This window comes from Esox lucius, chromosome 23 (genome assembly GCF_011004845.1).
Source record: "Esox lucius isolate fEsoLuc1 chromosome 23, fEsoLuc1.pri, whole genome shotgun sequence".
Classification (NCBI taxonomy): Eukaryota; Metazoa; Chordata; class Actinopteri; order Esociformes; family Esocidae; genus Esox; species Esox lucius.
In genome coordinates this window covers 7,957,199-7,975,806 of record NC_047591.1, presented here as the reverse complement: position 1 = coordinate 7,975,806, position 18,608 = coordinate 7,957,199, and the positions used below count along the sequence as shown (strand labels likewise).

At 43.9% G+C, this 18,608-nt stretch overlaps 1 protein-coding gene across 9 annotated transcripts in view; it reads right to left on the bottom strand.

Moving 5' to 3' along the window:
* The window catches only part of LOC105028206 (copine-8), an 89,922-nt gene that overhangs the window by 51,110 nt on the left and 20,204 nt on the right, over positions 1-18,608 (bottom strand). For 3 of the 9 annotated variants that reach the window (XM_010900777.4, XM_010900779.4, XM_020042925.2), the window contains exons 3-6: positions 16,371-16,417; positions 13,803-13,906; positions 9,392-9,431; positions 5,092-5,168 (exon numbers count right to left, since the gene is read on the bottom strand). In XM_010900777.4, the coding sequence (XP_010899079.1) occupies positions 5,092-5,168; positions 9,392-9,431; positions 13,803-13,906; positions 16,371-16,417 (268 nt within the window). Of the gene's footprint in view, positions 1-5,091; positions 5,169-9,391; positions 9,432-13,802; positions 13,907-16,370; positions 16,418-16,698; positions 16,717-17,622; positions 18,246-18,465; positions 18,539-18,608 lie in introns of those variants that run through there. The other 6 variants (XM_020042922.2, XM_020042923.2, XM_020042924.3 and 3 more) reach the window with 5 other exon arrangements.

Sequence of the window (18,608 nt, the reverse complement as noted above, 5' to 3'; positions counted from 1 at the left end):
AAGAAGAAGGATGAGTACAACCCCAAGAACACCATCCCAACCGTGAAGCATGGAGGTGGAAACATCATTCTTTGGGGATGCTTTTCTGCAAAGGGGACAGGACGACTGTACGACATGGGGCCATGTATCACAAGATCTTGGCCAACAACCTCCTTCCCTCAGTAAGAGCATTGAAGATGAGTCATGGCTGGGTCTTCCAGCATGACAACGACCCAAAACACAGCCAGGGCAACTAAGGAGTGGCTCCGGAAGAAGCATCTCAAGGTTTTTGAGTGGCCTAGCCAGTCTCCAGACCTAAACCCAATAGAAAATCTTTGGAAGGAGCTGAAAGTCCGTATTGCCCAGTGACTGCCCCTGTATGGAGGAGTGGGCCAAAATCCCTGCTGCAGGGTGTAAAATCTGGTCAAGAACTACAGGAAATGTATGATTTCTGTAATTGCAAACAAATACAATGTGATTTTCTGAATTTTTGTTTTAGATTCCCTCACTCACAGTTAAGGAGTATACCTATGATAAAAATTACAGACTTCTACATGCTTTGTAAATGGGAAACACTGCCGATTTTTGCAGGTTATCAAATACTTGTTCTCCCCACTGTACATGGAGCTAGACAGGAAGGGTAGCAGTTGGAGTGGCTTGGGGATCTCCATGTCTTTCATTAACTCCTTCCCTCCCTTTCACAATCTCCCTCCTTCCAACTCAAGAGCCATATAACTTGACTTGTCTCGTCCTGCATTAAATTACTGTTAACTTTCCGGAGGAAGAAGATTCATGTTGAGATAAAGACTTCCTGTCATGGCCGTCGTGGCTTATTGAATATTCAAGAGACCATAAAAGTGAAAGCCGCTGTGACAAATCTCGAAGTCATTACGGAAGCTCATGAAAATGTTATCGATAATATTATGGAAATGGAATGCAAAACGATCCAGCGGAATTCAGTTAACTCAAGAGCTGTTTTCAAAGAAAGAGGAATATGCAGGCATTTAGTGAGGTATAATTCAGTTAAAATAGCTCAAGGATCCACATGTATTATTTACATTCAGACAATAGACAGTTAAGCAGTAGGTTATCTTCACTAACCTGTATTAAGCAACTAGTATTGCTATACATCAAACTGACTGATGGTATGCTACAGAAACAGCTAGCCGTTTAGAACATCTGACCAAAAACCAAAAGGTTGCTGGATCAAATCCACATGCTGACAGGGTAAAAAATCTGTCATTCTATATCTGAGCAAGGCAGTTAAACATCATTACTCCTTTGTCTTCACTTTAAATGGGAATGCATTCTCCATCAATTTACCTGCTAAAATAAGAGGTAATTCTGGCTTGACCTAGATTTATTAAACTCATGTATCCCCTCTTTATGTGGAACATCAACTTCACTACTTCTTTAAGTGAAATTGACAGGTGCAGAGAGAGTGAGGCATGACATCACTATTGAGATTAACTTAAATTCTAGCCCATTTAGCTGTATGTTGGAATTTCACTGCCATGCTGCTCACTGTGAATCATCTATGAGACAGAATGCCCACACACACGCGTACACACACACACACACACACGTCCAGGAGCACACATGTTCTCAATTCAAACAGGCTGAAATAATAGGACACACTATATGGTTGTCTGTCAACACAATCCTTCTCAATCTGCTGACAGTCATAGTCTTAAAATAGACTGGCAGTCACTGCTGAGTAGCTCCCACACACACACACACACCTATGCCCATAGGAGTGCTGATTGAACTGTGTAATTAGAGATAATTAACATTCATTAAGACCGTTAACCCCCCCCCCTCCCCCCCGTCAAGATCAGGTGCAGGTGTGTGTCTGACAACAGACAGGGTCTCTCTCTCTCTCTCTCTCTCTCTCTCTCTTTCTCCATCCCTGCCTCCCTCTTTCTCCTCAGCATGAGAACCACGTGAACAAAGAATTACCGTACCTGAATATACCCGACCGGTGCCAGTAATTAATTATCGTAGGCATTGGAATACATTAGCTCAGAAACAGGTCTACCAATCCATCATGGATTTTTCCATGGAAGCAAAGTAAACATTTAATTGCTCTGCCTTAATGGCTTTGCACTGTATCAACTAATGCATGCACACAGTATATTTCAGAACAAATTCAACTGGCTGATTGTGAATAGATTGCATTAGGAATGTCTTAAGCATTATTGATCATCAGTAATGACTTAAGTGTGAGGAAAGAGAAAAGCTCAGTCAGAGTGTATGCACTTTGGAAAGCTATCCTAACAGCCTTATAAGACACAATACGTAGACTGGAAGGACAATCACCATGGTGATTGCTTCCCAGAAGGTAGCAGGGGTGAGTGTGTGTGCGTGCACGCGCATTCTCGTGTATGTTTCTGTGGGTCCACTTATGTAGATGCATGTGTTTGAGAATGCTTGCGCAAGTAAGTGCGTGTGTGGTTTGAAATGAGGCCAAGAGGAGCACTCTGATGCGAGGAGGCCGTGTGGCGTGGATTGGGGATCCTCCGCGGGGGGTTGCCAGATTGGCCTTTGTTTATCATGTTCATTCCAGCTCATCACAGCTCCCCTCATCTGGCAAATTCTATTATAAAGAATTATACATTCGCAGAGATGCTAAGAAATAGCTTTTAGGCAGGTGATTAGGGTTAAAGCAACAGGACAGATTCTTTAAAGTTAAGGAAAGTACATGGCAAAAAAAAGAAAATGCAATCAAGGCAGTTTGAGAAATGCATAATATACAATATGTAGTGTTTATGTAAGTATGCTTGTGTGTGTGTGAGCTTGTCTAAACAAGGTTATTCACAGGTCAGATGTAAACATAATGGCAAGTCAAACTGAATAGAGATTTAGAGTGAGATGGCACATTAAAGACACACTGTGGAGAACTGGTATAATTTGAACCACTAATTGTGAGAGTTGTGCTCATTATGCGAAGTAGTTTTTTGTTTTACATTCACCCATTTCCTAGCATATCACATGACCTGTAAACAAATAGGAAATGAATTTGTGCAATTCCTATTTTGTAAATCCAATTCATAAACGCAAATGTGAATCATTACGTTCTTTGCTTGACATACTAATTGGTTTACTACAACCACTCTCAACCAGTTCTTAACTCATTCTCATTGGTTTTGGATCAGACAAATTCAGACATTACAGGGACTATTTGCTTAAACATTAACAGTAAATATCTAGGTAGCAATCATTTAAAGGTATAACACAAACTGTATTGCTAGACAAAAAAGGTAATTCATTGCACTAACATACATTTAAGGAGTGAACATGATTGATGTGTCTCGGTTCCTTTCTATAAGAAACCTTAAATAAATAAATCAATTAGTGTCTGTCCAGTCTCCTTCAAAATAAATCAAACATGATGCTGTATTATAATGCATACTGAGAGTGTCAGAACTGTTCTGTTAAGCTGCATGACAGAGGCAAACTTCAGCATACAATGCCAAAACAAAAGTCTGCCAAACGATCATCCAAAGTCAGACAAGGTGCACTTATGATCTCTTCAAACGGCACTATCCCCACTCTTCCAAAGAGAACGTTAATTATTCTTTGTTTGGTGTGGCCATGGAGCGGCGGTTTGAAATAGGACTCACTATCTCTGTCCTTACCTAGCACAACACCAGATTACACTCTCTCCATCCTCCAGTTTTAATGATTAGCATAAACATCTCAGCTCCCTAATTAAACTGAGAGGATGCCGTTTTCCGCACTCTTCTAAATGATTTTCCTTTGAAATGGAAACAGAAAGGCCTCAAAGTGACAAAATGCCCCTCTCACTTCAACGAGTGAAACTGACTTCCCCCTTTCTTCTCGAGATCAAGGAAGTAAATTCATTCTTGAACAAAATATATTTGTCATTAAAACGTTAATGATGTCTGTTCGTTGTCTTGAGGAAGTACGCAACTGTTCAACCTCAGCAAGACAAGAGCCGTTCTTCCTCGTGGGAAGGCCTGTCTTTTCCAAGACCTGTCCATTACAAATGACAGCTCTCTGTGGCCCCACCCAGAGAGCAGAGAACCTTGATGTGACCCTGGACAACACCTTGTCCTTCTCTACAAACATCAAAGCAGTGCCCGACACTTGCTATTAAACCGCTGCAACTTATCCTGGACGCCGCTCAACCTAGTTCTCCCATGTCACCATGCTCCTTCACACACTCCGCTGATTTCAGTTAATGCGTGAACTGTACCTTCTAAAGTACTACCTATTAGTATCAAAAATAGTATGCATTATTTATATACAGTAAATGCACTAATGTACATATATAGTATAAAATATAAAGAAGTGTTTGCTCCACAGAAACACTGCAAATAAGTTCACAAACAAATGGGTGAACGTGCTTTTAACAGGTGAACACACAGTGAGCCTACAGCTGCTAACAGGAAATATTTGTTAAAACACATTTAAGTGCGTGCGCGCGCGCACACACACACACACACACACACACACACCGCATGTCCCAACCAGCTCTGCTATCTCTGCGCTCTGAGACTTGTACCATGCCTTTCAATTAGAGAGCGATTTCCCTGCTCCAGTAAGACTTGATGTGGTCAGAGCTGGAACAGCAGTAGACAATAGCAGGATGCCATTACAGTCACAGTCTTCCCTATAAGCAAAGATGCCCCGCAGCAGTCAGGATTGTGATCCCAGAAAAATATTGGGATTTTCTGGCCATTAAAATGAACGGGGACAGTGTGTCTATAATAATAAATACAGTGTCTAAGGACACACCCCACTGATGTTCAACCTTGTTTAAAAAAAAAGATATGCCAAAAACAAAGTGTTTGTTGATGGAAGAGATGATGGCCTCTTACTGACAGCCATTACAGGTCAACAGTCAAGGTAATAATGACATGATGTAAAATGAATGCAAATTAGAATGACGTGTGTGGGTTAACATTCTGAAATTTTCAGGGGAAGGAATGTCATTAAATCTGGTTAAGGTCAGAGGTCAAGGGTCAGCCTTCCTATACACTCTTTACAGGACACACAGATTTGAGATGTGAGCATGGCGGTGCTTTAAAACATGGAGGCCATAGGTTTAAATCAGCACAATAGGGGTTGAAGGACAGAGTTACTTACACAAGAGGCTTCTCCATACGGCTCCCCAGCGATCCCACCACCTCTCCCAATGTACAGAAAGCCTGGCCCAGGAAGTCCTACCAAACACAAAGAGATACATGCTGTATATGCGGACACATTCTGGGTAACTGCAAGGTACAGGACACGCACAAACACACACAAACACACCAAACTCCCATTATAGAATGGAGAACAGTCTTTAGAAAACATAACACTGACATTTCAAATCAATTCTGGGAATCCCATGTGCCAGATCTGGAGGGATGAGGGAGGATCTTTGAGATCCTATTACCCAACATCTGGAACAACACAAACACTTCATAATGGAGTCTCACAGCAGTCTCAGCTGACCTCAGTGTCTGACTAAATGGGAATACAACGACGCTATGCGTAAATAGACTACAGATATGTGAATAAGATAGTGAACAGTAACTTCTCTGCCTGCCATCACTTTCTTTCACCTCCCTCCATCCTTGTCTCCCTCCCACCTCCCTCCATCCCTCCCTGCCTGCCTGCCTGTCCGTGCCAGCCTCTACAATGGTAAGACAGCCAGTAATGCCTTCTCTCTAGTGGATTTCCCCAGAGGGAAGGCCAGGTCTTGCTAAGCAGCCTCTAAAACCACCAAGTGTGTCATTCCCAACCTGACAGGATTGATTTCACTAACTGTTTTATACCTGATGAAGTGGGAGAGAGGGAGTGAGAGTGAGAGAGAGAGAGAGAGAGAGAGAGAGAGAGAGAGAGAGAGAGAGAGAGAGAGAGAGAGAGAGAAAGAGAGGGAAAAGGTGAGACAGAGGGAAAGATAGAGGGAGAGAGACAAAGAAAGAGTGAGAAAGAGAGAGAGACATATACAGATTGGGAGGAGAGAGACTAGGGTAGGGTTTATGTTGCATTCAGTGCATATGTCTGTGAAATTAAGGGAGACAGCTCCAGAATGGAGGACCAGTGAGAAAAGCCTCATAACTAAGAGTGAGTGTGATGTGCCAGCGTGTCGCGTGTCGTGTGTGTGTGCTCGTGTCTCTGTTTTTGACCATTCCTGTGCCTGTGTGCTAGGGTCCCTGATCGCATGCTTGCCAATGTCAACAATGCGATTGAAACATTAATGCACCATCTTGTACACAGACCTGACAGGTTTTATGCATTATCCAGCGTTAATGTAAAACCAACACTACAAGAGCAGCACAAGGTAGCTGGCTGGGCCCACAGGGTAGCTGGCTGGGCCCACAGGGTAGCTGGCTGAGCCGGCAGTTGGAACACTGGGAACCTGTATTTGTTGATCCTTAAGCTCTGTTTTGTAAACCTGGCACCCTTGACTCCCACCCTCCTACACTGAGTGCCCCATGTGTCTGGATAGGACCCAGGCCACGCCCATATAACACAAGCCACGGCCCATGAGCCAGGCCACACCCCAAGTGAGCCTGGCCACAGCCCAAATGAGTCAGGCCATGTCCCACAGGAGCCAGGCCACACCCACACCTGCCCCACCATTTATTGTTTTGTTTTCATGGCATTGTTTTCTTTGAGGTTTGTAATCCACCTAAGCAGAATGGAAAATTTGAGTTATTTTCCATGACTGTTGGACAGTGACAGCACAAGTGATCAACTGACGGCCCAACTCAGTGACCACTCCCCCTTTTATACTCTGACCACAGAAAAGTTCAGACAATGCTCTCTCTATGCATCTACACTACCAGAAACCCCTTTTGCATTGTCTTACCTAGCTATAAGTTTGGTAACTCAGGTGATGTTAAATATATATACACATGTGACGCATGGCCTGTTGGTCCATGTACGAATTCATACACAATAAATAAAAAGTCCTGAAATAACTCATTCTCTTTGTTTATGGTTCTGTGGTGACCTTCCGTGTTGCGTTTGTTTGCTGAACAAAGTCTAACCAGACCAGGTGATTTCTCTGACCACAATCGTTAGCAGACTTTCCAACTGCCAAAACAAATATTGCACTGAGCCAGCTTAAACGTGGCTGATTCCCAATAAGCTAGGACAGCAAGGGTCATGCTCCCAGCTAGCCAATCCTAATACAATATACACTCACCTAAATAATTATTAGGAACACCATACTAATACTGTGTTTGACCCCCTTTCGCCTTCAGAACTGCCTTAATTCTACGTGGCATTGATTCAACAAGGTGCTAAAAGCATTCTTTAGAAATGTTGGCCCCTATTGATAGGATAGCATCTTGCAGTTGATGGAGATTTGTGGGATGCACATCCAGGGCACGAAGCTCCCGTTCCACCACATCCCAAAGATTGGCTTGAGATCTGGTGACTGTGGGGGCCATTTCAGTACAGTGAACTAATTGTCATGTTCAAGAAACCAATTTGAAATGATTCGAGCTTTGTGACATGTTGCATTATCCTGCTGGAAGTAGCCATCAGAGGATGGGTACATGGTGGTCATAAAGGGATGGACATGGTCAGAAACAATGCTCAGGTAGGCTGTGGCATTTAAACAACGCCCAATTGGCACTAAGGGGCCTAAAGTGTGCAAAGAAAACATCCCCCACACCATTACACCACCACCACCAGCCTGCACAGTGGTAACAAGGCTGTGGAGTGGAGATGAGTGGTACCCGGTGGGGTCTTCTGCTGTTGTAGCCCATCCGCCTCAAGGTTGTGCATGTTGTGGCTTCACAAATGCTTTGCTGCATACCTCGGTTGTAACGAGTGGTTATTTTAGTCAAAGTTGCCCTTCTATCAGCTTGAATCAGTCGGCCCATTCTCCTCTGACGTCTAGCATCAGCAAGGCATTTTCGCCCACAGGACTGCCGCATACTGGATGTTTTTCCCTTTTCACACCATTCTTTGTAAACCCTAGAAATGGTAGTGCGTGAAAATCCCAGTAACTGAGCAGATTGTGAAATACTCAGACCAGCCCGTCTGGCACCAATAACCATGCCACGCTCAAAATTGCTTAAATCACCTTTCTTTCCCATTCTGACATTCAGTTTGGAGTTCAGGAGATTGTCTTGACCAGGACCACACCCCTAAATGCATTGAAGCAACTGCCATGTGATTGGTTGATTAGATAATTGCATTAATGAGAAATTGAACAGCTGTTCCTAATAATCTTTTAGGTGAGTGTATATGAGGAACATCAGAATTTAACTAATTACTCTAGCTTACCATTAAGTTAGATAATGACAGGCTAATGCCCAAGATTAGCCTAATAATGCCAAGATTAGCCCTGGATAATGCTAGAACAATGCCAAGATAAGGCCAGGATAATGCTTAAAACAATGCCAAGATAAGGCCAGGATAATGCTAGAACAATGCCAAGATAAGGCCAGGATAATGCTTGAACAATGCCAAGATAAGGCCAGGATAATGCCTGAACAATGCCAAGATAAGGCCAGGATAATGCTAGAACAATGCCAAGATACGGCCAGGATAATGCTAGAACAATGCTATCAGTCCAGTGAGTCATGTAATAGGAGTCCTTTGAGACAATCACTAGATGTTGTAAAATAAAATATAGTGATTCATTTGGATTATTGTAAAACCAATCGCTCTGAATATGATGCGTTAGAGTTGGGCTGGTACAAAAGCATGCACTTGCTCTAATTCTGCAGAGTGCGGAGCTAGCAGCTAGACAGAGATCCATTAGTGGAATAGAGTTTGAGTGCCAGTGCAGAAGAAGAGGGTACAACATGCCCAATTCCCCCAGCGTAGATGAGGAGGGTACAACATGCCCAATTCCCCCAGCGCAGATGAAGAGGGTACAACATGCCCAATTCCCCCAGCGCAGATGAGGAGGGTACAACATGCCCAATTCCCCCAGCGCAGATGAGGAGGGTACAACATGCCCAATTCCCCCAGCGCAGATGAGGTCCTCACATGTTATGACTGCACTGGGTAATCTGCATCTCCTGCTTTCAATGGTATCAGCCGAAGACAACCAAAGCAGACCCCACCAGGATGCATGTGTGTGAGTCTGTCTCTGTCTTAATGTAAATAAAGGAAAATCTTAATGACAGAGAATGAGGGTTTATTGTCTGTCAACAGAGACAGACTGATAGCTCAGCTATATTTCATTTGCCTTTTCCGTGTGTTTTGTTCACAGCAATGAAAATAGACAGGGGGAGAGGCAGAGGGACGGAGTGTGTGTGTGTGTGTATGTGTGTGTGTGTGAGGTGCTGAAACCAGGAGGTAATCCCCAAATTAAATGCTAAACACTCATTAAAAGAACAGAGATGAACTACTATCATGCTGCACGCACACACATACACACGCACGCACACACGCACGCACGCATGGGGAGATCTGAGGTAGAGAGACTCACGTGTTTGGACAGGTTGGCACTCTTTGAGTCAACATCGTACCTAGAGAAGAGAAACAGATCATGTTAGTGGATGGAGATGACAGCGGTCCATGTGGCAGAGAGCAGCAGGAGATACACACAACAGGACACTCAGTTACACCCCTCACTAAATACAGAATGTCACACATGGACCTTTTAATGTCTGCTAGTGCTTTTTAAATGTTCAAACGTTTCCTTGCGGTACACTGAAATGTCAAAGTGGATAACACCCTTGGCATTTAAATGTGTTTAGGTGTGTGTGGTGTGTCTGTTTTAGCGCGTGCACACCTTTGTGCGTTTGTTGTGTCATTTTACCAACACAGAGGTCTGAGTGTGTCGGTTTTTGAGGGAGGTCAGTAAGAGCTTATCTCTGTCCAACAGGACTGTAATCAGAAGCTGATTCAGAGACAATTCTTAGTAATTTCACAGCATGGATCATTTTACACAGCTACTAAAAATAGAGGTCTATATTTGAACTCATTTTTTATAGCAATTTTTGGTGGAGACTGAGCTAAGCGTAGCGGAGAGAAACGCAGCAGCACAAAGACCAACGGTAGAAGCCCTGTGGTTCTTCATTACTGGAGCTGATGGACTGAAAGATCCCACCACCGACGAGAGAGGATTAAGGCGAACGCTACATTCTAGGATATATTGCTTTTTTTCCAATTACAGAAACAGGCCGCTGCTTCTTGTTTGGGTACACAGATGAGGCTACTGAAACATACTCAATGTAATTATCTTTCACAATTGGAGAACGTAGATTTTCTCTTGTTTCTTCACCAAGGGCCAACACTGTTAAAGTATAACCCTATACTACATGACACACAAACACATGTAATCCCTTTAGAGCACATTCTGGACTATCACTTCCCTACTGTAACATATCCCAGAGATGGACACAATTTGTTATCCATTTGTTGATAGACAGAATAGTGTATTCACAATCAGCCCAGTGGGTCATCTCCTGTCATCTCTGCAGGGCCGTCGTACTCCACTGGATGAAGGATATCAAACAACCGGTGGTTTGTGATTCTGGTGATTACATGGAGAGGATCTCTCTCTCTCTCACTCTCTCTCTCCCCCTGTTCGCACCCCCCCCCCCCCCCTCTCTCTCTCTCTCTCTCGCTCTGTGTGTGTGTGTCTGCGTACACAAACTAGAAGCATCTGATATTCAGAGACCAAATGGAAACCAAATCAAAGCCTGAAAAGTGGATGTTTTGGTGACAGTCACCCCTGCCCAGGTGTTTCATTTATGCCCGTGACTGGCACTCTCACACACACACATACATACAAACACACACTTGTTCTCGTCCACCTTAAAGATGCATTGTGGGATCTTCAGTACATTAAATCGTTTGACAGGTCCCTGAACCAATAGGTCAAGTCTGATTGGTCCCTGAAACCAATAGGTTAAGTTCGATTGGTCCCAGAAATCAATTGGGTTGGGCCAAAGCCAGAAAACAAATGGTTAAAGCAATATTTACTAAAATGTTCAGCACTGCCTTTGATACTCAGATTGGTTAGAGACGACCTAATCGCCAATGATTTTGTTACGTATTACACTCCTCTTTTTAATGTCACCCAACAACTTCAAAGGAAGGGTTAGAGTTGAGTCTTCGAGCAACCACTTTTCCAAGCTCAGGCTGTTATACAGAAACCAGAGTGCATCAGGGTCTACTGTGTGCGGCGTGGGTCCCATGCAACCCCAGTGGAACAGACAAATCGTTCGGATGTACAGCCACCGTCAGACAGCCAGACAGGAAGCATCATGTATCTGTCATTCACAGAATTGTCAGAATGAGCTCTGGGATATTTGTTTTTTAACTTACCGAGGACCGGAGGCACATACTGCCGTAATGGTCTATTCTACTAAACCAGATCAATTACCTTCAGGAAAACACTATTTCCTCTCGAGCAACACAAAGAAACACACACAAGCACCCACGCAGACCAACACACAATTATTCACACAGGGGAGTGTGTCTGCCTGTGTGTGCTGCCATTAACACATCCTGGCAGAGCTCCTTCCCTCTCCTGTCCACCCCTCTCTCCAAAAGCCATTTGACTTGAGTTCCAGTCGCCTGCCCGGGAAAATTGTATTTCAGACCAGGACAAACCAGAATGAATAGCTGCCCTGTCTCACCATTAAACACAGGAGGCTATTCATTCTTCTGCACAGCGACGACAATCTACCAGGCCATAACATACATCAAAGAGTTGGATTACCCACCATCTACTCTGACAGTAACCAGGACAACACAAAGACAGGGGAAACAGAGGACGGAAGAGAGCAGCAGACGGAAGAGGTAAAGAAAGTGATTGAAAGGAGGAACTACGGAATGAAAGGCAGCATAAGCCAAGCACAGACCTCGTTGAGACCATAGCATGGTCTGATACTGCCCCCCCCCCCCCCACACACACACACACGACATAGAGCCTGAGGGGAGACACATACACACACCACCCAGAATACACACGCACAGTGTCCGCCCGTCTCCACTCCCTCCGCCTGGCTGAGCTGCGTTAGGGCTCCCTGGTCTATTAATAGTCTGTCATGTAGTCCCGCCTCCACATCTCAACCACGGGTCCTGAGGAACGACAACGCTCATGATGCCTGCACTGTGTGTGTGTGTGTGTGAACGACAACGCTCATGATGCCTGCACTGTGTGTGTGTGTGTGTGTGTGTGAACGACAACGCTCATGATGCCTGCACTGTGTGTGTGTGTGTGTGAACGACAACGCTCATGATGCCTGCACTGTGTGTGTGTGTGTGTGAACGACAACGCTCATGATGCCTGCACTGTGTGTGTGTGTGTGTGAACGACAACGCTCATGATGCCTGCACTGTGTGTGTGTGTGTGTGTGAACGACAACGCTCATGATGCCTGCACTGTGTGTGTGTGTGTGTGAACGACAACGCTCATGATGCCTGCACTGTGTGTGTGTGTGTGTGAACGACAACGCTCATGATGCCTGCACTGTGTGTGTGTGTGTGTGTGTGTGTGTGTGTGTGTGAACGACAACGCTCATAATGCCTGCACTGTGTGTGTGTGTGTGTGAACGACAACGCTCATGATGCCTGCACTGTGTGTGTGTGTGTGTGTGTGAACGACAACACTCATGATGCCTGCACTGTGTGTGTGTGTGTGTGTGTGTATCTAGTGTGTGAACGACAACGGTCATGATGCCTGCACTGTGTGTGTGTGTGTGTGTGTGTGAGATGACAACGGTCATGATGCCTGCACTGTGTGTGTGTGTGTGTGTGTGTGTGTGTGTACGACAATGGTCATGATGCCTGCACTGTGTGTGTGTGTGTGTGTGAGAATGACAATGGTCATGATGCCTGCACTGTGTGTGTGTGTGTGTACGACAATGGTCATGATGCCTGCACTGTGTGTGTGTGTGTACGACAATGGTCATGATGCCTGCACTGTGTGTGTGTGTGTGTACGACAATGGTCATGATGCCTGCACTGTGTGTGTTTTTGTGTATCTAGTGTTTGAACGACATGCGTGCCAGGGTTAGCACCGATGCCTGGAACACGGCTACTCACGTGTGCTTTGAATAGAAAACGCGAAACACACGATGAATCACATTTCCATTTCCATCCCCATACTGTACGGCTACTCCATCTTAACTTACACGCCAGCCATTTAAAGACTCTTACAGTGGTGTGTGTGTGTGTTCAGTGAAAGGCAAAACAATACCTCCAGTCACCCTCTTTTAGCGAAATAATTAGGAGTCACGCTGTCAGTGCTGTTGAGCAGTGAAAAAACAAAGCCCTCATTACACAGACGCTCACTCATCATGAAACTGTGGAGCGGTTACTGTCTCAGCCAGGCAACAGGAAAGTGGAGCTTGTCTGTTACGGGCAATTAAGAGCAGGAATTTCCATTTGATTTACCTTCATATGTAAGTGTAGGATCCAATTCTTGTCCTAACTGTATAGCGACTGATTGGTCACATTAATCATACAGAGAAGGTCTCTGCGAATAGTAAAGGAATGCGTTGGCCTCACTTCAGTTCTTGTCGGTGGCTCAGTTGTCATGACAACAACTGGTGACACACGCACAAAAACGGTGACCATTGGACACTTCACTCTCTCTCTCGCCAGGACAAGGCAGTGCCTACGTGACCTCCTGACCGCTTGCAAGTTTACATGAGATGCAAATCTTTTTCAGACTAACGCGACAGGACCGCAGGACGGGGGACACCGATCCCCACACATAGACAGACAAACACACACATCAGGTTCAGACAAACACAGACAGGTGGACATACACACACTTTGCCAAGACTTATAGACTCGGTAGACACAGTAATCCACCTGGACAGCATACTACAGAACCTCTACGCTATAAATAGATACATAAAATGTATACTTTTACTTACAAGTCAAATCGCAGATTCTGTCGTTCTTCGAAGAAATAATCCAAGATGAATTTACGAACAAACTCCGGATTGAGAGTGTTGTCAATCACCTCTGTCCTTCCAAACTAGTAAGAAAGATATGGAGAAAATATAAAAACTATTTGCTAGATATTTCTTTCAGTTTAATAGGGTTGTGTCAGAAACTACAGTTATGATTTACTTTTTTTACAGTTTCTAATGAAGATCTTCATTGAAATTCATTGACTGCTTCTATACGAGTCTCTACAAATTTTATCCTGTCATCGCTATTTCCTATAAATGTGAAATATTGAGAGAGAATGAATGAATTAAAAATACTGATATCCAATTAATACAAGCACACATCTACAGTAGGGAGAACAAGTATTTGATACACTGCCAATTTTGCAGGTTTACCTACTTACAAAGCATGTAGAGGTCTGTCATTTTTATCATAGGTACACTTCAACTGAGAGAAAAAATCCAGAAAATTACATTGTATAATTTTTGAATAATTAATTGGCATTTTATTGCATAACATAAGTATTTGATCACCTACCAACCAGTAAGAATTCCGGCACTCACAGACCTGTTAGTTTTTCTTTAAGAAGCCCTCCTGTTCTCCACTCACCTTTATTAACTGCACCTGTTTGAACTTGTTACCTGTATAAAAGACACCTGTCCACACACTCAATCAAACAGGATCCAACCTCTCCACAATGGCCAAGACCAGAGAGCTGTGTAAGGACATCAGGGATAAAATTTTAGACCTGCACAAGGCTGGGATGGGCTACAGGACAATAGGCAAGCAACTTGGTGAGAAGGCAACAACTATTGGCGCAATTATTAGAAAATGGAAGAAGTTCAAGATGACAGTCAATCTCCCTCGGTCTGGGGCTCCATGCAAGATCTCACCTCGTGGGGCATCAATGATCATGAGGAAGGTGAGGGATCAGCCCAGAACTACACGACAGGACCTGGTCAGTGACCTGAAGAGAGCTGGGACCACAGTCTCAAAGAAAACCATCAGTAACACACTACGCCGTCATGGATTAAAATCCTGCAGCGCACGCAAGGTCCCCCTGCTCAAGCCAGCGCATGTCCAGGCCCGTCTGAAGTTTGCCAATGACCATCTGGATGATCCAGAGGAGGAATGGGGGAAGGTCATGTGGTCTGATGAGACAAAAATAGAGCTTTTGGGTCTAAACACCATCCCAACCGTGAAGCATGGAAGTGGAAACATTGTTCTTTGGGGATGCTTTTCTGCAAAGGGGACAGGACGACTGCACCGTATTGAGGGGAGGATGGATGGGGCCATGTATCGCGAGATCTTGGCCAACAACCTTCCCTTCCCTCAGTAAGAGCATTGAAGATGGGTCGTGGCTGGGTCTTCCAGCATGACAACGACCCGAAACACACAGCCAGGGCAACTAAGGAGTGGCTCCATAAGAAGCATCTCAAGGTCCTGGAGTGGCCTAGCCAGTCTCCAGACCTGAACCAATAGAAAATCTTTGGAGGGAGCTGAAAGTCCGTATTGCCCAGCGACAGCCCTGAAACCTGAAGGATCTGAAGGAAGTCTGTATGGAGGAGTGGGCCAAAATCACTGCTGCAGTGTATGCAAACTTGGTCAAGAACTACAGGAAATGTATGATCTCTGTAATTGCAAACAAAGGTTTCTGTACCAAATATTAAGTTCTGCTTTTCTGATGTATCAAATACTTGTCATGCAATAAAATGCAAATTAATTACTTAAAAACCATACAATGTGACTTTCTGGATTTTTGTTTTAGATTCCATCACTCACAATTGAAGAGTACCTATGATAAGAATTACAGACTTCTACATGCTTTTAAGTAGGAAAACCTGCAAAATCTGCAGTGTATCAAATACTTGTTCTCCCTACTGTATCTATCTAGGGTTATCATGTCTGAAATTTCAGTAATTATTAATACAGGCCAAATATTCACAGATGGAAAATATAACTCGAGTTTAACTGAATACTGAAGTTATGATTGGTTTGAGGATTCACTTCATTTACATGTATAAATATTTATGTTTGATTTCTGCTACATCTCAGGCCTCTTTCAAGCCTTTTGTCCCTGGGGCAGAAAAAGGAGAAGTTTACTAACTTAAATGTTAGATGGATACTTACCCTGAAAAATAAAATAATAATTAGGTCAAGAAAGCCGAATCATTGATTAAGTCTACAGTTTTTCTTAAAACAGCCTGATTTCTGCAACCTTTAGCCAAAGGTTAGCTACACCTTTTTTATAGCACAAAAGTAAATAATCACAATGAGAGTATATAAAAAAGAAATACAACAAAAGCATCAGAAATTAAATCAATCAGTACTTTCATGCTACTAATAGCTGATTTGGCCATAAAAATAAACATGCCCAGGCACCCCCATGGCTTATTTTTAGCAAGCAATCTCTAAAGTTAACTGAAGTTTAAAATGGCTGTTTACAGAAAAATGAAACATGGATTACTTTTTTTCTTTGCCTGTGGACTGTTGACAAAAAGCATCCAGCATCAAACTGGAAAGTAATTCTCTTTTAACAGTGAACTCACCTCTCTCCACTCTTTGTTGCCAATGCCTTGTGTATACAGAACGCAGACTACGGAAAGAAGAAACAAAGCAGAAGGTGAAAAAAGGAGGAGGAAACCAGTACTGTAGCAAATAGAAAACAGCCAAATATCATTGAATAGTAAAGCTTTTGGAAATATATCATGACCATAGGCAAAACAGCAAAATAACCAATTCCAGTACTTCCAGAACATGACATTTCATCTATTCAAAATGTTGTGTCATTTTTGCTAATTTTCATTTTAGTATGATGAAAAGGCATTACAGAATTCCAAATGTTACAGGAGGAACATTTAATCAAGAGCAACGCACTGGTAATGATGGTTGTGATCGCTGAGCTCAAATGGTGTATTTCTTTCCAGTCAGGCTTTGAGAGGTTATAGCATAATAAGCTTCTGTTCGGCTAGTGACACACACACGCTAGGGCCCACTAACGCGCCAGCTCCCTCTCTCACACACATACGCACCTAAATTTAATCACCTACTCAGCAACCCTGGAGAGAGCTGAAGCCAATTAGGCTCTGTTCAGTTGCCTTTTCCAGAGCGAGGGAGGAGAGGAATCTAACCAACATAAGAGCAGCCTTTGTGTCTTCATCTCTGTGATCTCTTCATTCCTCAACTGTTTCTCTCTCGTTTAAACACATACCCACAAAGACACAAGACCCGTACTCTCCCCACAGGAAGTTCCACTGGATAATGAAAACCCTCCTCTGTCCCTCCTCTGTCGCTCCCTGGGTCTCCCCCTGACTCTTGGCTTTCCCACAGCCTCTCCCTGTCCACTGAAGCAGCTTAATGCTGGAAGACTTGAGCAGCGACACTCAGCTTGATTAAGATGGCCACTCAGCACAAGTGCCTCCCTACATGAATATATTGCATATACCTGGACCTGGCTCATATTTATACGCCTATCAGCCTCCTGTCACTGCTGTATAAACCCAGGCTGGTGGGACCCGGGAGTATATCAACGGTTATGTGGTAACTCTCATTTTGTCGTTTTCTGCTCTTCCTGTCTCTTCACTCAGATTCAAGCGGCTACTGCTCTAATCTCCATTTCAGTTGGTCTGAATCGGTCTCTCTCTCGTTATCTATCGCTCATATATGAATACAGGCCTTGCTGTTTTAGTGACAAGGTCCATTTCCCTTCACTTCTCCCTAATCTTGGCAGCAGATCAAATACATTATGGTGAATACATTAGATTATGACCCATGACATAAGGAGCGGAGTGAGTGACTAACGAGGCATGATGTGGACGGTGAGAGGGCTGATTAGAAGGATGATGTGGACGGTGAGAGGGCTGATTAGAAGGATGATAAGGACCATGACGGTGATGCCTGGCGTTCTCATGTCGGTTGGTGACGGGGAGGGGAGAGGGGCAAGACTCGGAGACATCCAGACATCATTTGCAGATGATGAATAGAGAGATCAGTTGCCAAAACGATCTCCGTGACAGGTTTGACGGTGGCAGACATCAAGAACTGCATCGTAAGTGTGTGTTCGACGTCTGGGTACCTTTGGTGACCTAATGTCCTCACAAAGAAAAGAAAAAAAAGAAACGGCCCAAACAAGGTTTTTGACGGGTCCCTGCTATGAGAAATGCAATTTCAGGCCGAGTTAGGTTTAGGAAATATGTAAAATTTGGCATAGTGTTAAAAATGGGGTTAATTTTAGGTTTAGGCATTACTGGTTAGGTTTAGGGTTAGGAGTTAAGACTAGGTTAAGTGTAGGCATAAACATGTTGTTTTGAGGTCAGGGTTAGGTTAAGGGCGAGGGGAAATCGGGAGCATGGACTAATGGGTCTGGGTTTGTTTTCAGGTCCCCACAAGGATAGAAAGTGTTTTTGTGTGTGCGCGTCCATATGTGTGCGGGGAGGGAAGTATTTTGTGTGTGTGTGTGTGTGTTTGGGGGGGGGGGGGGGGTATTTGTGTGTGTGTGTGTGTGGGGGGGGGTTTGTGTGTATGTGCGTGGAGGGGAGTATTTGTGTGTGTGTGCGTGGGGGAGGGGGGAGTATTTGTTTGTGGTGTGCTCAAATCATGAAACATATCTAAAGAAAGGGAGGGGGGGGCAGTAGAAAAACTTACAGGAATTCATGCAAGGCTACGGGAATACAAGAATTGCAAGAAAGGCAGAAAAGGAGACAAGCAGACAAAAGGCCTGAAAGAAAAGAAAGACAAATACAGAAATATGAAAAACACGAGCAATGTATCCCAACGACACAGAGATA